Below are 17261 nucleotides of genomic sequence, written 5' to 3'. Positions count from 1 at the left end.
AGTGAACTGCATGAGCTTGCTAAAGGATATATCGTGAATGATACTTGCTTCATAAGAGGTATGGTTACTTTTAGGAAGAAGGTGACAATTGATGGAACTGGCAATGACGACATGAAAGAGAGCCAGCTGCAGCCACAGAAGATTCAAAATACAGAACCTGAAATGCAAGCATAGTTAAACACTAGAGTTCGGTTAGTGTTTGCTGCAGTTTCTTCTTGCTTCTTTGATCTAATGGCATATTTAAGCTTTCTTCATATCAATCTTCTGTATCCAATTGGTAGGTTGAAGACATTGCAAAGTTGAACTCTTATACATGGGGGATATACCTTTGATGCTTTCTCTTTTGGTTCTTATAAATGGTATGGCATGTTCTCTCTACTGTTAATTTCTTTGTTTGTATACTGCTCTAAAGTTATTTCACGAGGGTTAGTTATTTCCTTTGTATGCTTTTGGATTAATCGTCAAAGTTTTCACTTGAAGGAAAGATTTTTTTCAATGCGACAAGAGAAACCACATAATCATTTACCAGTGTACCTATTATGGAAGGTATTGTCTGGATGCCTGACACTATGACTAACATTGCTCGGAAAATCATTTTTAACTGAGTAAATGGATATGCATATATATGCATAAAAATGGAAGCAGAATGGGTGTGGATATAAGTAAAAAAGATAAGATAAATTTGGGCAGGCACGAAGGTTTAATTTGGGCTCGGCGTCAAGCGGAGATTTAACGCGATTTCACTTGCGCTATGCCAAATCCATTTTTACTGGGCACACATAAAACTAGCATCCGCAAGGTAAGGGAAATGAGTCTGAACCAACCTCCGGCGATTTTGTAAGGTTGTAATAAAAAAAAAGAGTGAAAAAGAGAAATGTTTGCGCAAATTAGGAAAAATCAGAAATGAATATTGAGTATCTATAAAATATTACATGGAAACTGAGAAATCATAGCACTTGGATTTCGCTACAACAGCGTAACGAATTGGCGCCCTAGTTAGTAATTCGCGAATTATTTTGTACTGGTCGTTCCGTACAATTCGCCTGTCCGTTTGCAACTCCGACTCCAATATGCGCATTTTATCAGGCTTGCGAACTATTCGCGACTTTCACGTTCCGAACAAAGAATCGGCGTACTCAATCGGCCCATGAAACAGTAATCCAGTTGCTGTTGGGATCTTTTAATACCTATACTTCGGGGCCCAATTAACCATCCCATTCTTTTTCCAAAAACTTCTCATTAAGGGATTCGAACCTCTAACAATTCAAGTCTACTCCGCTGAGCCAACTATTCTTTGATGCTTACCTAGGCATATGTTTTAAAAATGTGTACATTTCTTATCACAAATCACATTTTGCCACCGTATTTAATTTTTTCTTCCTAATACTACATGTCGCCGACTTTTGTGTACCGAACTCACAGCTCTAAAACGAATTATACACTTACGTATGTTGTTCCGTATTGTCGCCGTATCACGAACCGTTGACCGGATTATTGACCGAATTCGACTTTAATAAATCCGTATAATTTCCGTACATATCCCGTACCCCGAATTGCTAACTAGGGTTGAGCCCAACTAAACCCTACAAAGAATTATCGTTTGGGCCTACCCGAAATTCCATCTAGAATCCAGATCCAATTTGAACAAAGTAAATGGCACATCTCCCAAAATTTTAGTCCCTCGAGAGAGAAATGGTTTTCTTCATCTTCTGTAGCAATAAAAATCATTTATCAACCTCCAATAAAAATCATGATTTCTCTTAGTTTAAATTGTCTGTTAATCAAGCCTTCTCCACTATCTCAACATAATCATCTTAAATTACTAACAAATTTGAATCCAAAACTCAACAATAATAATCAGGTAAGTTTTTAACTCCCTTTAATTTCCATTTCAGTTCATCACTTTCAGTCAAACCCTAGCTAGTTTATGATGTTTTTTGATTTGGTTTTGTGTAACAGAGAAGAAGAAAAAGTTTCAGATGCAGGGCAAATTTTTCAGTAGATGCACCATTTGCTATAGCAATTGGAGCTTCTATACTTAATTCACTGGTCTTTCCTATACCTAATGTACCAAATGAAGAAGATGAAGAAGAAGAAGAAGATTCAACAATTACTAATACTGATTCTAGGTTTGCAGTTATGGGTATCATCAGCTTTGTTCCTTACTTCAATTGGCTGGTTAGTGTTTAATTTGTGAATTCATTTTTGTAGCTGAAATTTTTGGGGGATTTGATTTTTCGGCTGGTTAATTTAATTTTGTTTTGTTTTGTTTTGTTTTGTTTTGTCTTGATTGAATAGAGTTGGGTTTTCGCTTTGTTGGATACTGGTGATCGGCGCTATGCGGTGTACTCAATTGTGTATTTGGCTCCTTATATTAGGTAAAGTAGTCTTCTACTTGGTTGTTTATGTTTGGAATTTTATATTATCTGTGATTAGGTTGTGAAAAAAGTATAGTGTTGAGTGATGAATTAGTTATAGGGTGTGATAATCTTTGTTGCTCATCAAAGATTAAGGTGGAATTGGAGAATAAAACCATCTTCTGGAATTGGAGGTGTGAGGGTGGGTTGGAGTTGGTGCTGGTTGTGAAACTGGGTATAATTGGTGTCAATGGTGGTGGACTTGGTGGTGGCAGAGGAATTGGAGCTGATCCTGGTGGAAGCCGAGGATTATGGGGTTGAGCATGGCTGCATGAGGTGCTTCTGTGGTGGTGGTGGAATTGGTGGAGGTGTAGGTGGTGGACTTGGTGATGGTGGATGAGAGGTGGAGGGGATGCTGGTGGTGGAATCACCGTAGGAATAGGTGGGATTGGATTATGGTAAATTACTTAATGCATGTACCTCCACCCTATAACTAATTGTGTTTCAAAAAGGTCGATTAGGGATTATTATTGAAAGTTGAGTAAGATCTCACAGAAGCATTAGGGGAATCTTTGTGTATTAATTTCCCAAATTTGTATAAGTGTGAGTCAAAAATTGTTCTGTATCCGGCTCTTAAAGGCTAAACCTTGCAGATGTGGCTAGTTCTTCGGCCACTATAGTAACCAACTGAGTTCAAAGACTTTGAGGCGGAGACAATAGTGTTTGCTAAACAATTGTGCTAGTTTTGGAGTCCAACAATCTATTTGGTAGAAATAATCTTATTGTGTAGTGTGTCGTGTTTTTAAGTTAAGGTTTGAATGTAGCATTAGGGTGTTAACCCCGCAGATATGGTGCTGCTACGCATCATAACGATGCATATACTAATTCTACATGAGCAGTTTTTTATAGGGTGGGATAATCTTGGTGGTTCTTCGAAGTTGAAAGCGGAATTGGACAACAAAACTATCTTCTGGAATTGGTGGTGTTGGGCGAAGTTAGATATGGTGCTTGTTGTAGAATTGGCGTTGGTTGTGGTGGACTTGGTGGTGGCAGAGGAGTTGGAGGTGATCCTGGTGGAAGCGGAGGATTAGGGGGTTGCATGAGGTGCATCTGTGGTGGTGCTGGAATTGGTCTAGGTGTAGGTGGTGGACTTGGTGATGGTGGACTAAGGATTATTATTGAAGTTGACTAAGATCCTGGTGGAAGCGGAGGATTAGGGGGTTGTGTATTACTGTCGTAGTTGGCTAAATGCAAGTTGTTTTGTATTCCGCTCTTGAAGACCAAAACTTGCAGCTGTTGCTAATTTTGCCATTATAGTACCCTAACTGAGCTTAATGACTGTCATCTGTAGAATGTAGAGTTTGCATACCGTGGTGCTAGTTTGAGAGTTCAGCAATCTTATTGTGTAGTGTGTATTTGTAAGTTAAGGTTTGAATCTGGCATTAGACTGTTGACCCTGCAGATTTATGCTGCTGCAACACATCATAATAATGCATACACTAATTCTGGATGAGCAGTTTTTTTATGCATGGCATTATACTGGTTATCCATTATCGACATGATATTGAGTTTTCTACCTTCTGACGGTTAAATATGGAAAAAATTCTGGTTCCAAGTACTAACGTTCTTTGATTTCAATACTTGTAGGGCTGATTTTTGTGTGATCAATTTAACATCCAAACTTGTTAATGGAATGGACATTTGCAATGTGGTTACGTTTGCTTCTTTTCCTAGTACTCATCAAATTGGTCTAAATTTTATATGTAAAATGTGTCTGATGAGAGCGGCTTGCCGTATATAGTGGTAATTCTGTTGTAGTTCTAATCGGGATATGTTGATGGTGAAATATTTGGAAATCAATGTCGAAGAGAGTAAATTGTTTAGTATTCCTAACTTTGTGTAGTTGTAGATTTGAATGTTAGCTTATTCCTGTATTATTTCCTAAATCTTATGTTACCTATCTTTTAATCTGACCTAAACTCTTATTTAATCTGACCTAAACTCTTAATAATGTTTGTTTGAAATTTTGTTTATGGTTTTACAGGACAAACTTATCGCTGTCAACAGATGAAAGTTGGCTTCCTATTGCCAGTATCATCTTGTGCATAATTCACATTCAGGTAAAGCTAAATTCTAGTCATATAATGTTTTCTACTATATCACCCTTAGTTAGTGCAGCTGTAGTTGTAATTAACCTGTTGTTTGGCTATAGCTTGAAGCAAGCATACGCAATGGAGATTTACAAGGTTTCCAGCTCTTCAGTGGATTAGCTAAAAAGAAAGGTGCTCATCTGAAAGGTCGTGCTACCAATCCTAAGAAGGTATGAATACCATCAGAAAGATGCTCTATTTTTGCTAGCTTTATCTGCATCTATTGAATTCTTAAAATTCCATAGGGAAAGATAAAAGAGAATATAAAGCTACCTTCAGCACAAAATCGATTAAGAGATGAGGTTCAAGGATGGGGAGAAGTTTTTGAAAAGCCATTGGACGATCCAGAATCTTTAAGTGAAGGAGGCGCACAAGATAAAAGGAAAGATTAAAATTCGCCGATTTATTATGTAAAAAACTTGCGTTAGCATTCTTCAGCGGGTATTAAGGGAGTCAAAGACGACAAAAGAATACTAGAGTTCTTCAATATTGTTTCAGTAAGAGAGTCTTAATTTCTGCGATGCGTGTGTGAAACCATAGACTATTATTTAATATAGCCTCATGTGAGTTCTTTCTACTGAATTTTTCTGGTTTTATTACCCTTGTTTTCTTTTATAACTGAAATTTTGTGATTGAAAGAGACACAGAAAAAGAATTTGGAGTTATAAAGAGTTGAACATGGTTTGTATGGGAACCCTTGAACATACCCTGGCATGGAGATCAGAGACGCACAGCCATAACAACTTGTCCTCTCAAATGTAAGTAAATAGTTTTTTTTTTTCTTTTTCATTTTTGTCATTTCAATAATTCTCTCTGATTTTCTCTTCTGTTATGCTACGTTAGATCTTATATGCTGCATCTGATCTCCTCCCATCATCGTCACAGGAAATCTTGAAAAAAATTCGGTACATCTTTTGTTTATGTTCTTCAAGTATCTCTCATCATTTAGTTTAGTCTTTCATCTATTCTACTCTAGATCTCTTCTATTGATTTCGAGTTCAATTGTGTTGCTGTTAAAGCTCATTACGTACGTTTTCCCCACATAACCCATGTCATATCAGTGGTCTTATTTTTATGTCTGCTCCAAATGGATGCAGTCTATTACAATTAGGCATCATCCGTGGAATTCTAGATGCACCATTAACCCGCAGCTAACCCTTCTTGTATATGATAACAAATGTACTGTACCCTAGCCACATCTGTCTTCTAAAATATACGTTTGAGCGAGTCTGTAGTTGCCATTCTATAACCAGCCAGCCTTGAAGGCGCTAAGTAATTTGAAATTGACTTTCCAACCTCATGCTCATTTTTTAGGGGTTCAAAAAGGCTTTATTTCCGTCTCTGTTATTACCAGCAAATTTTGCAGAATTAAATTACCCCCAAACTCTAAAAATCTGCAGTAAATGTAACCACTGCCAAAAATCTATGTTGATGGTTTTCCTGTTTTCTCTTTCATCTTTTTTCAACTACGATGCAAAACATTTACATCTTTAACAGATGCTTTTGTAAAGATTGGTTATTTGTTTTGAAATAACTGTATCGTTGTTGCTCTGTTGGTAAGCTTTTGTATGTCCAACATGTTTCTACACATCTGTTTTGCCGATTATGTTCCATCATGTAATGTTTTCTTCTTCCTCCTTTAACAGGTGATCGATATGAGCTTGTCAGATAACATAACCACTGTCTAGATACTCGATAAGCAATGGTTTGAATGCTGGAGTTTTTGTAAGCCTTCTAATATCATGCATTCCCAGTAATTCTTCAGTAAGCCTATACCTGTAGTATCATTAGAACCATTTTTTGGGCACCAATCCATTTTGGAGGGGGACCATCATTTCAATTTTGGTAGTCACTTTGATCAGTTTACCTTCTATAGTTGTCCTAGTCCAATTTGTCTAAGATGGGCCGTGTCAAATCTCTTTGTGGATGGCAATGTTATTGTTGGGTTTGTAGTCCCATAAACTGGTATGAATGCGCAGAAAAGAATTGCAAACCCATATTACCGTAACCTTGCTGATAAGAAACTTGTTTCGTTCCATTGGATAATGTTTTAGGCACTTGCAATTCTGACTCTTCACATGGTTACAATGTTGGTTTTCCCCCAAATGGCAACATGCAGGTTCTCCATCAGTGATTGTGTGTTGCTGTGTTCAGTTGTCGTGCATTTGCACTTGAGGAAATTTAAAAACAATTCCGGGTAGATAGCCCATTTGTTGATGAACCTATAATCTGTTCAAAGCAAATACATTTCAGGGCACCCTATTGTCCAATTCACTCTTAGTTTTCCTTATTTTTGAACTTTCGCGTATGTGAACTGTGTATAAAATTCATCAAGTGTACAATGAAAGCACCAAATTTGGTGATTTGCTGCTATACATATGCTACCAATGCATCTAAGAGCATGCCCGTAAAGGTTTTTTGACATGTAAAGAAGAAGAGTGTTGCTGCCCTGGCATTAATGATAGTACAGGTTGTCTAACTCTTTTACTGAGAGGTTTGGCAAAGAAGCTTTGCAGCTTTTCACAAACAACTTCCTTTTCCTCCCCAATACGATCCCCATCAATCCTGAATAAACCTCCCTGGGCCTGGGCTTTTTGAAAGCCTTCAACAGAAAAGGTCCACTCCGCAGATACTTTGTCAGTCTTAACTGATAATCTTCCAAGGTGGACGGTAAAAAAAAAAAACTATGCTGATGTTTTCTATGTTGGCAGTTTTCTTTGGTAGTTTCAAATGGTACGTACCCTCCATGTGTTTAATTTCTTGGTATCATATGTTTTCGAAAAATTAGTAAATATAGTAAGTTTGATATATTTTCTTGCAGTTTTTGTAGATTAATATATTTGATATATTTACTAGGATAGAGTAAAGTTAATATATTTGATACTACATTATATCCCAAGGATATTCGGACTTAAGATTTTATCATCGGTCTCCATTAGGGTTTTACGGTTTTAGAGGGGGATTGATCAGCGGATAGTCTCTCTAGTTTCCTTCAAATACTAGCTAGAGATTGTTTCATATTTCTTGCAGTTTTTTTCTTGCTTCTTCAATCGATAATGGCATCAAAGATAGTTAAGCTTTCTTCTCAATCTTCTAAATTCGATTGGGAGATTGAAAACTTTTCCAACTTGAACCTTAAAAATGGAACTTATGATAGTTCTGATGTTTTCTCTGTTTGTAGTTTCAAATGGTAAGTACCCTTCCGTTTCTTTGTTTTACAGTATGTTTTTGATTAATTAATCCTCAAAGTTTTCACAAAGCACGGATCTATCCAAAGGGATGCGGCGGGGAAGCGCATGGCCACATATCGCTGTTCCTTAGGCCTGTCGACTTGACAAGATCGGTGGAAACGGAGATTAGTTTCGCAGTTACTAGTTAAACCGACAGCAAGAACACAGTTAGATGGTGTAAATTCTGGATTTTCGCTTACTAGGATTTATACATGTTTTTGTTGATTTATACTAATCGCTGGATGATGGTGGATGATGCAGAAGTGACAAAAAAACTTCCATGAGATAGGAAAAGCCAGCTGGGGTTGGCCAAAGTTTATGCGTCTAAGCGAACTCCACGACCATGATAAAGGATATCTCGTCTAAGCCAGCTGAGGTTACTTGTACAGCGAAGGAGCAGTCAAGTGATGATGAAGACGTGAATGAGGGCAACCAAAGCAAGGTTGAAAAAATAGAAAATGGGAAAGGAACCAAAGAAATAGATGAAAAGAGTAGTTCAGAATCAGGAGAATATCCTGGTGCAGGACAACCCTTTGGGGAAGGGAGACAGAGCAACAAAGTTGGTTTTTGCGATGAAGAAGAATATGAAGATGTGGGTGGTTTCAGCATTTTGAAAGCACAAGCGCCCCTGTACAAACAAATATGGTTGAAGTATGGACATATTCCATCTGCAGAAGTTTTACCAATCTCGTCGTATCCTATTCTTGTTATGGCGGTTAAGGACTTGATGACTTCTACCGTAGATATGTATCAATGCCGTTATGTGGATTTGTCTTCTGAAACGATCAATAGCTGGGAAGATAAGATTAAAATGGTTGAGAAACTTGAATTTAATGTTAAGACTGAACTATTAGAGCATTGGCAGCCTTTGCGTGCCGCCGTAGAAAAATTGCAGATACTCAGAGATGTAAAGGGTAGAGCTTCAGCTGATTGAGGCGAAGGGTTATGTGCGAGAGAATACATGTGGATTACTCTCTGAATCATATATGGAAATGTATCTAGAAATAGGCGAGAATTTAGTGCTTGATGGATTGTTTTAGAAAGTATCAGATGTCGCGGACTGCATCTTCTGCAGCCATGATAGGTTAAATTCAATTAAACTCTTCACCCCGCCCGGTGAACCTTCAAGTTCACGGATCAAATCAAGCACAAATTCAATCTTATTCTCATTTTTGTGAATTGGGTGACCGAATTCAGTAATCTTCATCCTGTTAGTGATTAGATCCTTTAGAACCATTAGAATCCTTGCTTTATTCCATCCAAATAATGACTTCTGAACATCGATTCATTACCATCGATCGAAAGTTTTTTAGGTGAGCCTGTAGTTCTACCATACCCTATTCCACCATTACTCTCACAGAATTTCATTCACATGGAAAATTGAATGAAATTTTTTCTTTTCGTCTTGCTGTTGATTTGCAAAGACTATTTTTTGAAGCTGCCAAAAATGGAGATCTGGGAAAGACGGTTTGGAAACATGAAAACCAAAAATGGTTTTCTGCAACTAAACTTTGTAATGAAAAAGGATATTATCTTCTTATAACCCTTTCTAGACCAAATCCCACAGCTTATCCAATCTCCTTTTATGTCCCATCTGGAATTCGACTCGAAGGATGGTTTAATTTGGCTTCTGCATTAGAATCCATTACCAATTTCTCTGTTTCATTATCAAAACAGATGATCACCGCTCACATCCATGTTACAGGGAAATCATCATCGGTTAATGGAAGTTTCCTTATCTGTGAATACGGAAACAATATACAACGGAACATCAGTTACACAAGATTTGTTGGAAAGTTCTAGAGCCAAAAAGAGAAAATCCATCCATAACAACCACGGTACAGCTGTTCCTTGTATGACTGTTCCCCATACTGCATTAACTGCCACTATTATGAAAATTACAGATTCTTTAGCTGTTTATAAGGATCCTGTTTTGAATACGTCTGCTTCAAATAAGGAAGGTATACAGTGTAAACCTAAGAAGAAAAGACGTCACCGGAAAAAGAAGGGGGAAATTAGGGGGAGATCCAAAAAAAATAATATTCTCATTTTCAGGCCCACAATTAATTTTGTATACCGTGACACCCATAATTATATGAAATTATTATATGAATCAATACATAACTGGTTATGAATACTATCTTTTCAGGCATAACTCGTTATGCAGCCTAATTTTCCAGTGGTATAATTGGCAGCGCAACTTGGACATAACATATCTAAAAATCCACGTCTTAGAATTTTACAAATTCTATATCATTGGAAATTTTTTTAAAAGAGCTACGCAACGAGTACAAACAAGAATATCAAAATTTTGTTTTTAACGAAAAAATCGGAGGTGATCCTCATTTTAGGGAATTTTTTTGAAAACTTGATACTTAACCATTATGCAGTCACCAAAAACGATGCATAACACATTCTGCAGACGCATAACGAATTATGCAACAAATTATGCATTTGGATAACAAAATTATGCATCTATAACAAGTTATATTACCATTTTTTTGGTTGATTTTAGCCGTACATATAAAAAATTGATGCATAATGCAGTATGCATCCATATTTACGGATGCATATCAGGTTATGCATCTATTTTCTCGATGCGTAATGCATTATATAATCATATTTTCGGACGTATAACAGGTTATGAAGGTTTTCTGGACTGCATAACAAGTTATGCAACAAATTTTGTAGATGCATAACAGGTTATGCATCCATTTTCACGAATGCATAACATGTTATGCAGCCACCAAAAAAGATGCATAACACATTATGCAGGCGCATAACGAATTATGCAACCATTTTCTCGACTGCATAACAAAGTTATGCATTCACCACTAGAGTTGCACACTTTACAACTCCACCAGAACCATTCTCTAACTGTTCTTTCCCTGTAATCCTTCTCAGACTCTTGATTCAACCACCAACATCACCAGCTTGCATCACTATATGTGGATTCGCTACTTGCTGTTGAACTACGACCACCATTCCTTCAATTTCAGATTCATCTCCTCAACAGCATAACCAAAAACCCCAGTCAGTCTCAACCTGCACAACCAAATCTCTCACCTTCTAATCTAATTACTTCAACAACATCATCTGCTCTCATCTGTAGGTTCACCCACAATTCCATCACCAACACATGTCTCTTCCATTCCAAAATACCCACTGGATCATCCATTATTCAAGCCATCTCCTACTCTTCCTGAAATCATTAGCACAATATCGAGTCCATATGTTGACATTCATTTTCTTCCATTGACAACGACCAGCACCTCAAACCCCAACTTCAATCACATCTCTCAAATCCACTGATTTCTCCTCTTCAAGTTCAGAAACCCGTTCCATATCAAAGTCACTGTAACCATAAATCTATCTCAACATCACCATGATTCTTTCATTACTTCTTCTCCTCTTTGTCGATCTCAATTTCAATTTCAACATGGTTGCATAACGTAATTCTTCAATTTCATGCTTCTCTGATTTCTAGACGAACCCTAACCTAATTCAAGCAACACTCAACTTCAATTACATCCGGTATTGAATGAACCCTAGACTGGCGAAACCATCTCTCAGATTCAAACCCACAACTGCTTAATTTTCTCGTTCTCATTGTTGATAGCAGCAACAGATTCAAATTGTTATGAACAACCCTTACTGCCTTGTTCTTCATATAACTCAGCCATCTTCATCTTGATTTCAATTCCGTCAATTCCTTAATTCCATCAGCAGTTTACAACCAGAAACCCCCAATATACGTCTCAGACCCATCCTCTATTCCTTCTCAGTTTCTCAAATCACCAGCAACAACCTTTGTTCTTCTCTGTCAACCTGATAACAACTTCAATAATCATCAAGAACCTCATCAATCTCTCGATCTTCATCTTCTATGCCATCCGATATACCTCGAATCTTCCATACAATCCACAAAACCTAGTTCGTAAAGCTCCTCCAAAGGAAACGAAGACGAAATATGAACGAAAGTATAATTTTATAAAATATGGGCGAGCGAGTAATTTTTGGGGAAAAATTGGGTGCGCCCGTGAAGTTTTTTGTTGGTGGGTTTGACAATGGGAGAAATCTGAAAAACGGGTGTGACTGTAGTTTTCACAAAAAGAAGAGAAACAGATCCAAATCCCAGCCCATGAAGCAAATCTGGCAGCAGGTTAAGTGCAACGAACTTATTGCTCAGTTTTCAAATATCACTGTTGCAGAGTCAGCTGTCTTAGCCGAAGTGGCATCTGATGTGGCTGAAACATTGGAGGTGGCTACTGACATGGATGTTGACGAGATATATAATCCTGCAGCATTCAGGATTTCAATTCCTGAAACCTTATTCGAATCTGTAGCTCAAAACACCTGTGCAGGTGATGTTAATCTGTCATATTCGCCTCTCAAACCTCTCGTACAACATCTGTTATCATTCCCAAACCCATCTTCAATCTAAACTTCATATGTTGTTCCATTTCTAGCTCACAGTCATCCCACTAAACACCCAATTCAACACCCCAAGCCTTGTTTTACCCTGCAACAACCCAATAATATGAAAAAAGTTTATCAGATTACAATACCCAACTGGATACTGGCTGAAGTTAATCGCCTTTTCAACCTTGGAATTAAACTTGGTATTAGTTTTCAATCTATGCCATATCACGTGAGGAAATTTCTTGTGTCTAAGGTTGCGACAACATGTCCTGTACTCAAACCTATTCCTATTTTGCCAACAAAAAAACAAGTTCTCAAAGACTTTGCAGTGCAAAATACAATCTGCGTTGCAGGTGAGGAGGTTATTCCGGTGTATGAAGCAAAACCAATTTCCCTACCACTTATGGGTTTAGAGAATACTTTCATGAATGGAGAAAATACAGAATATTCTCTCAATACTGATAATTGCATAGATGATTACCCACCTGGATTTGAGCCACAACTGCCATCACTTGACACATCATATGACGTTTTTTCTACCAATCTGGACTCTGTCATTGAGTCACAGCCAGTGATCCCTCTAACATTGCGTAATGAGCTAAAGCGTCTTGGTATTTCGGTTGAGGTTATTGCTTATCTTCCATCCAGGCCAAGAAGGTCTGTCCATTCTAAGGGTAAATTTTGTTCTCAATGAGTCTCAAAATCCTAACCTGGAATGTTAGAGGTTTAAACTCATGTAGTAGAAGAACAGTGGTTCATAAGATGATACAGATGATTAGAGCTCCAATCATTATACTTCAAGAAAAAAAAATGATGCAATGCACATCATTGGATATCAAACAGATATGTGGACATAAGAATGTGGGCTGGACCATGCAACAATCTATAGGTAGCTCAGAAGAAATGTTAATTCTCTGGGATAGAGATATAGTTGAAGTGAGTGATTCACTTGTTGCTGAGTATACACTTTCCATTTTATGCACAAATAAACTCGATAATTTTCAGTGGGTTCTTACGAATGTGTATGGGCCAAATAACTCAGTTGACAGAGATGATTTTTGGATTGAGCTTGACACTGTTTGCAGATATTGGTCAAACCTACCTTGGTGTATTGGGGGTGATTTTAATACAATAACCAAGTGTGCTGAAAAAAAGAATTGTAAGAAGATTACAAGAAATATGAAGAAGTTCAATAAATTCATTGATGAACATGATCTTATTGACTTACCTCTCAAGGGAGCTATATTCACTTGGTCCAATGGACAAGCAAATCCGATTATGTGCAGATTGGATAGATTCCTTATTTCACCATCTTTTGAACAACACTATCCTTTTGTAACCCAATTAGCCAAAGCCAGACCTACCTCAGATCACATCCCACTCCTTTTAGATATTTACGACGCCTCTTGGGGACCTAGTCCTTTTAGGTTTGAAGTTATGTGGTTCTTGGAGAATGGTTTCTTACAATTACTAGAAGATTGATGGCTTTCTTTTTGTTTTGCAGGTACTCCTAGCACTGTGCTCTGGTTGAAGTTACAAGCACTTAAAGAAAAGCTGAAAGTCTGGAACAAAGAAGTGTTTGGATATACCGATACTAAACTGAAAACTATTCTCTCTGAAATTCAAACTCTGGATGGCCTGGCTGAAGATAATATCTTATTTGAAGAGGAGCGGAATGTACATCTTCAATACAAAGCGGACTTTGAAAGGATTTCTAAGATGGATGAGACTTCGTGGAAGATTAAATCAAATACAAAATGGTTACAGGAGGGTGACAGAAACACTTCTTTCTTCATCAGCAACGCTTCTGCCAGACTTAAATACAACATAATCAGACAACTCTACATCGGGGATGAGTTGGTATATGATAAAAGCAGGTTGCAAGAACATATAGTAGGTTATTACAAAACTTTATTCTCCGAGGAAGAGATCATTCGACCTGATTTGGAGGGGATTGACTTTGAGTCTATTACCTCCACTGAAGCCAATATCCTAGAAGCTGATTTTACTAAGGAGGAGATTATGCATGCTATTAGAGTATTGGGAAACGACAGCATCTGGCCCGAATGGTTCCCTATTCTATTCTTTCAAAAGTGTTGGCACTTTATTAAAAATGATATTATGGGTACTGTGAATGAATTCTGCACTACATGTACTATTAACTCTAAACACAATTCTACTTTCATCACTCTCGTGCCTAAAAAAGATCATATTGAGACTATCAAGGATTGCAGACCTATTTGTCTGCTTACTAGTGTGTATAAGATTATTGCAAAAGTACTAGCTTCAAGGCTAAAGCTTGTTATGGATAAGCTTATCTCTCCTGTGAAATGTGCTTATATTGAAGGAAGACAAATCATTGACGGTACTCTTATTGCCAATGAATCGGTAGACTCTAGACTTCGATCTGGAAATCCGGATATTATATCAAAATTGATCTTGAGAAGGCTTTTGATAGAATAAATTGGAGCTATCTTGAATTTGTACTTCTGAAAATGGGGTTTCGTAGGAAGTAGTGTAATTGGCTGAGATTTTGTTATTCAACTTTTTCATTCTCGGTTCTTATTAATGGGTCTTCTTTCAGATACTTCACTAGTTCAAGAGTTGTTAGACAAGGCTGTCCAGTTTCTCCTCTTTTATTTAACATTGCCATGGAAGGTTTTTCACTGTATATTGATAGGGTAGATAATCAAGGCCTTTTCAGTGGTTTTTCTGTGGCTCCTACTAGTATTGTGGTCAACCATCTTCATTATGCATATGACACAATTTTGTTCTTAGATGATAACAAGGAAGAGCTACATAACCTGTTTTCAGCATTACATTGTTTCAAGTACATAGCCGAGCTAAAGGTAAATACTTTGAAAACCAGACTTGTTGCCGTGGGAGTAGTTCCAGACTTAACTCTTTGGGCTGAAGAATTAGGTTGTTAAGTAGATTGTCTACCTTTTATATACTTGGGAATGCCGCTTGGTGCCAAATGTAATTCCATCAGAATTTGGGACCCTATTATAGAGAAGTTTGACGCTAGACTTTCAGTTTGGAGGCGTATTTCATTATCGAGGGGAGGTAAGTTAGCTCTTTTGAAGTGTATTTTATCCTCTCTTCCGACCTACCATTTTTCTCTATTTAAGGCCCCAAGCTCTGTCATCAAGATTCTTGAAAAGAAGATGCGGAACTTTCTGTGGGAATATAAAGATGGAGAAAAAATATCCCATTTAGTTAACCGGGATATAGTTCGTGCAACTAAAGATAGAGGCGATCTAGGTGTGTGCAACCTAAAACTTATGAATTTAGCATTGTTAGCTAAATGGTGTCGAAAAGAGTAAGTTTTGGTATAAGATTATAAAAGACAAGTATGGAAAAGTTTTTTCCTTTTGGATTCCCGGAAAAATCAGCCAATCCTATTGGGTCTCTTGTTGGCGTGCAATAGTTGAGTCGGCAGGTTTCATTAGTGACCATTCGACTTTATTCCTACATTCTGGAACAGTCATTACCTTCTGGAATGACTGCTGGTGCGGGAAGCAACCTTTATCTTCTAGTGAAGGAAATTGGAAGTTCCAGAATAAATTGTTCAAGTTGACTAGGAATAAAAATGCTTGTATTGCTGACATGATTTCTAGTGAAGGAAATTGGAAGTTCGATTTCAGGCGGGTCCTATCATATACAGAGGCTAAAGCATATGCAGTGCTCATTACAACCATTAGTGATGTTCCCCCTGTTCGTCATGGTTTGACAGATACAAGGAGGTGGAAATTGCATCCCTCTGGTGTGTTCATTGTCAAATCATTGTATTCTCAGTTAGTAGCAAAAAATGGCGTGCCTCACTTTCCTTCTCATTTCATCCAGCAGCAGGCAATCCCTCCAAAAATCTGTTTTCTTATGTGGTGTTTTGTTCATGACAAGCTGAATACTATAGATATGCTTCAAAAGAAAGGTATGTCTCTTCATAATGATTGTGCTTTGTGTGGTGGAGGAGAGGAGTCACAGAATCATCTTTTCCTACACTGTAAGCTTGCATACAAAATTTGGTGCCACTTAACACCAACAACAGGCTGGACTTGGGTTTTGCCGGGATCAATGAGAGCATTGGCAGATACCTGGCACACTAAGCAATTTTCTCAATCAGGCAACTACATCTAGAGTTTGAGAACACATGCTACAAGAGTTTTTTTTTTATTAGGAGAAAGGCGAAGTTTTATAAAAAAAATTGTAACAAGGCAAGTGCCCCAATTTTAATTGTTACACCAATTTTACATACGATCAATAATGACTTTCCAGTGAGTGATGAGATGACGGAACAGTAGTGCAAAAGACCATTTCTTATTACTTCCCCACACATTTCACTTCAGAGATGGTTTCTGATTCAGATTTGGGCCTTTTTCTGGCCATCACTTCGGAGTTGCAAGTGAACTCTTGTAATAAGTACGTTGATTAACAACTTGTTAAGATGTGCTCTATTGGATTCTGTCTGACCAACTGTAATTCCAGTTCATCACACATGGTTACAATGATGGAGGGGGTATTTCTCCCAAATGGAAAAAAGTTCTCTATCATTTGTTATGCTCAAAGCCGAATTTTGATTAAATTTTGCGGTGTTAGTTGGGTTGGAAATGAATGTACCATGGCCATCCGCTGCTAGCCCATGTATCTATGTGCTATTTTGTGCCAGGAATTGAGTAATTGGAAGGAAAGAATGGTGGTATATGAAGCATTTTCCAATAATCAAAGCCACGTCTAACCTCTTAATAACAGAACCTATTGATTAGTTTTTGGAATCATGAATTGCATTTAAATTTTTTTCGTTTTCTGAACTTTTTGTATATTGGAATGGATATTACTTATAAAAAATGTAAAATATTTAATGTTATCTTTGACAAAGGTCGAAATTCATCTAAGAGTGGTCAAGAAAGCAGTATCTTATTGTTGGAATTATAGTCCAACTTCTGTACACGAATTGCAAGTAAATTCCGTACAATGTTTAACATCTTAATGTTACAACTTGCAAGACATGCCGCCAAAATCATCCAACAGAAAATGAATACAAACTAAGTTTCGTATCCTAACGGAAAAACCTTTTTGGTTTGTCCCTTTCACAGTGTAGG

General features: G+C 37.4%; 3 protein-coding genes across 8 annotated transcripts; all 3 read left to right on the top strand.

The window, feature by feature from the left end:
• The first annotated feature begins 1682 nt into the window (after positions 1–1682).
• LOC113313404 lies at positions 1683–6880 on the top strand. Of its 6 annotated transcripts, none has more exons than XM_026562165.1 (9): positions 1683–1861; positions 1960–2178; positions 2299–2378; positions 4402–4477; positions 4570–4677; positions 4753–5070; positions 5155–5265; positions 5351–5412; positions 6154–6880. In XM_026562165.1, exons 1-6 carry the CDS (start codon positions 1751–1753, stop codon positions 4897–4899), a joined length of 741 nt encoding a protein of 246 aa, XP_026417950.1. In that variant the 5' UTR covers positions 1683–1750; the 3' UTR covers positions 4900–5070; positions 5155–5265; positions 5351–5412; positions 6154–6880. The 6 variants fall into 6 exon arrangements, with proteins under 6 accessions (XP_026417950.1, XP_026417951.1, XP_026417952.1 ...); XM_026562166.1 differs by having other exon boundaries at positions 5147–5265; XM_026562167.1 differs by lacking the exon at positions 5351–5412.
• Positions 6881–7236: 356 nt separating this feature from the next.
• On the top strand, positions 7237–8906 carry LOC113313405. Its single transcript, XM_026562169.1, has 2 exons — positions 7237–7912; positions 7999–8906. Exon 2 carries the CDS (start codon positions 8081–8083, stop codon positions 8669–8671), a length of 591 nt encoding a protein of 196 aa, XP_026417954.1. The 5' UTR covers positions 7237–7912; positions 7999–8080; the 3' UTR covers positions 8672–8906.
• Positions 8907–15119: 6213 nt separating this feature from the next.
• On the top strand, positions 15120–16299 carry LOC113311333. The gene is made up of 2 exons (XM_026560171.1): positions 15120–15225; positions 15647–16299. The coding sequence occupies exons 1-2, from the start codon at positions 15120–15122 to the stop codon at positions 16297–16299; spliced, it is 759 nt and encodes a 252-aa protein (XP_026415956.1).
• The last annotated feature ends 962 nt before the right edge of the window (positions 16300–17261 follow it).

The sequence above is a fragment of the Papaver somniferum genome, chromosome 9 (genome assembly GCF_003573695.1).
Source record: "Papaver somniferum cultivar HN1 chromosome 9, ASM357369v1, whole genome shotgun sequence".
NCBI classification, from domain to species: Eukaryota; Viridiplantae; Streptophyta; class Magnoliopsida; order Ranunculales; family Papaveraceae; genus Papaver; species Papaver somniferum.
Note: the sequence above shows the minus strand (reverse complement) of the source record. Positions and strands in the feature narration are given on the sequence as shown.

Excerpts from the sequence above, each read along its gene's own strand:
- LOC113313404 (XM_026562167.1), top strand. The coding sequence starts at position 1,751 with ATGATTTCTCTTAGTTTAAATTGTCTGTTAATCAAGCCTTCTCCACTA. Across the intron at positions 1,862-1,959 it reads AACTCAACAATAATAATCAG|AGAAGAAGAAAAAGTTTCAG; the intron begins GTAAGTTTTTAA and ends TTTGTGTAACAG. Across the intron at positions 4,678-4,752 it reads GTGCTACCAATCCTAAGAAG|GGAAAGATAAAAGAGAATAT; the intron begins GTATGAATACCA and ends AAAATTCCATAG.
- LOC113313405 (XM_026562169.1), top strand. The coding sequence starts at position 8,081 with ATGATAAAGGATATCTCGTCTAAGCCAGCTGAGGTTACTTGTACAGCG.
- LOC113311333 (XM_026560171.1), top strand. The coding sequence starts at position 15,120 with ATGCCGCTTGGTGCCAAATGTAATTCCATCAGAATTTGGGACCCTATT. Across the intron at positions 15,226-15,646 it reads TATTTCATTATCGAGGGGAG|TCATTACCTTCTGGAATGAC; the intron begins GTAAGTTAGCTC and ends ATTCTGGAACAG.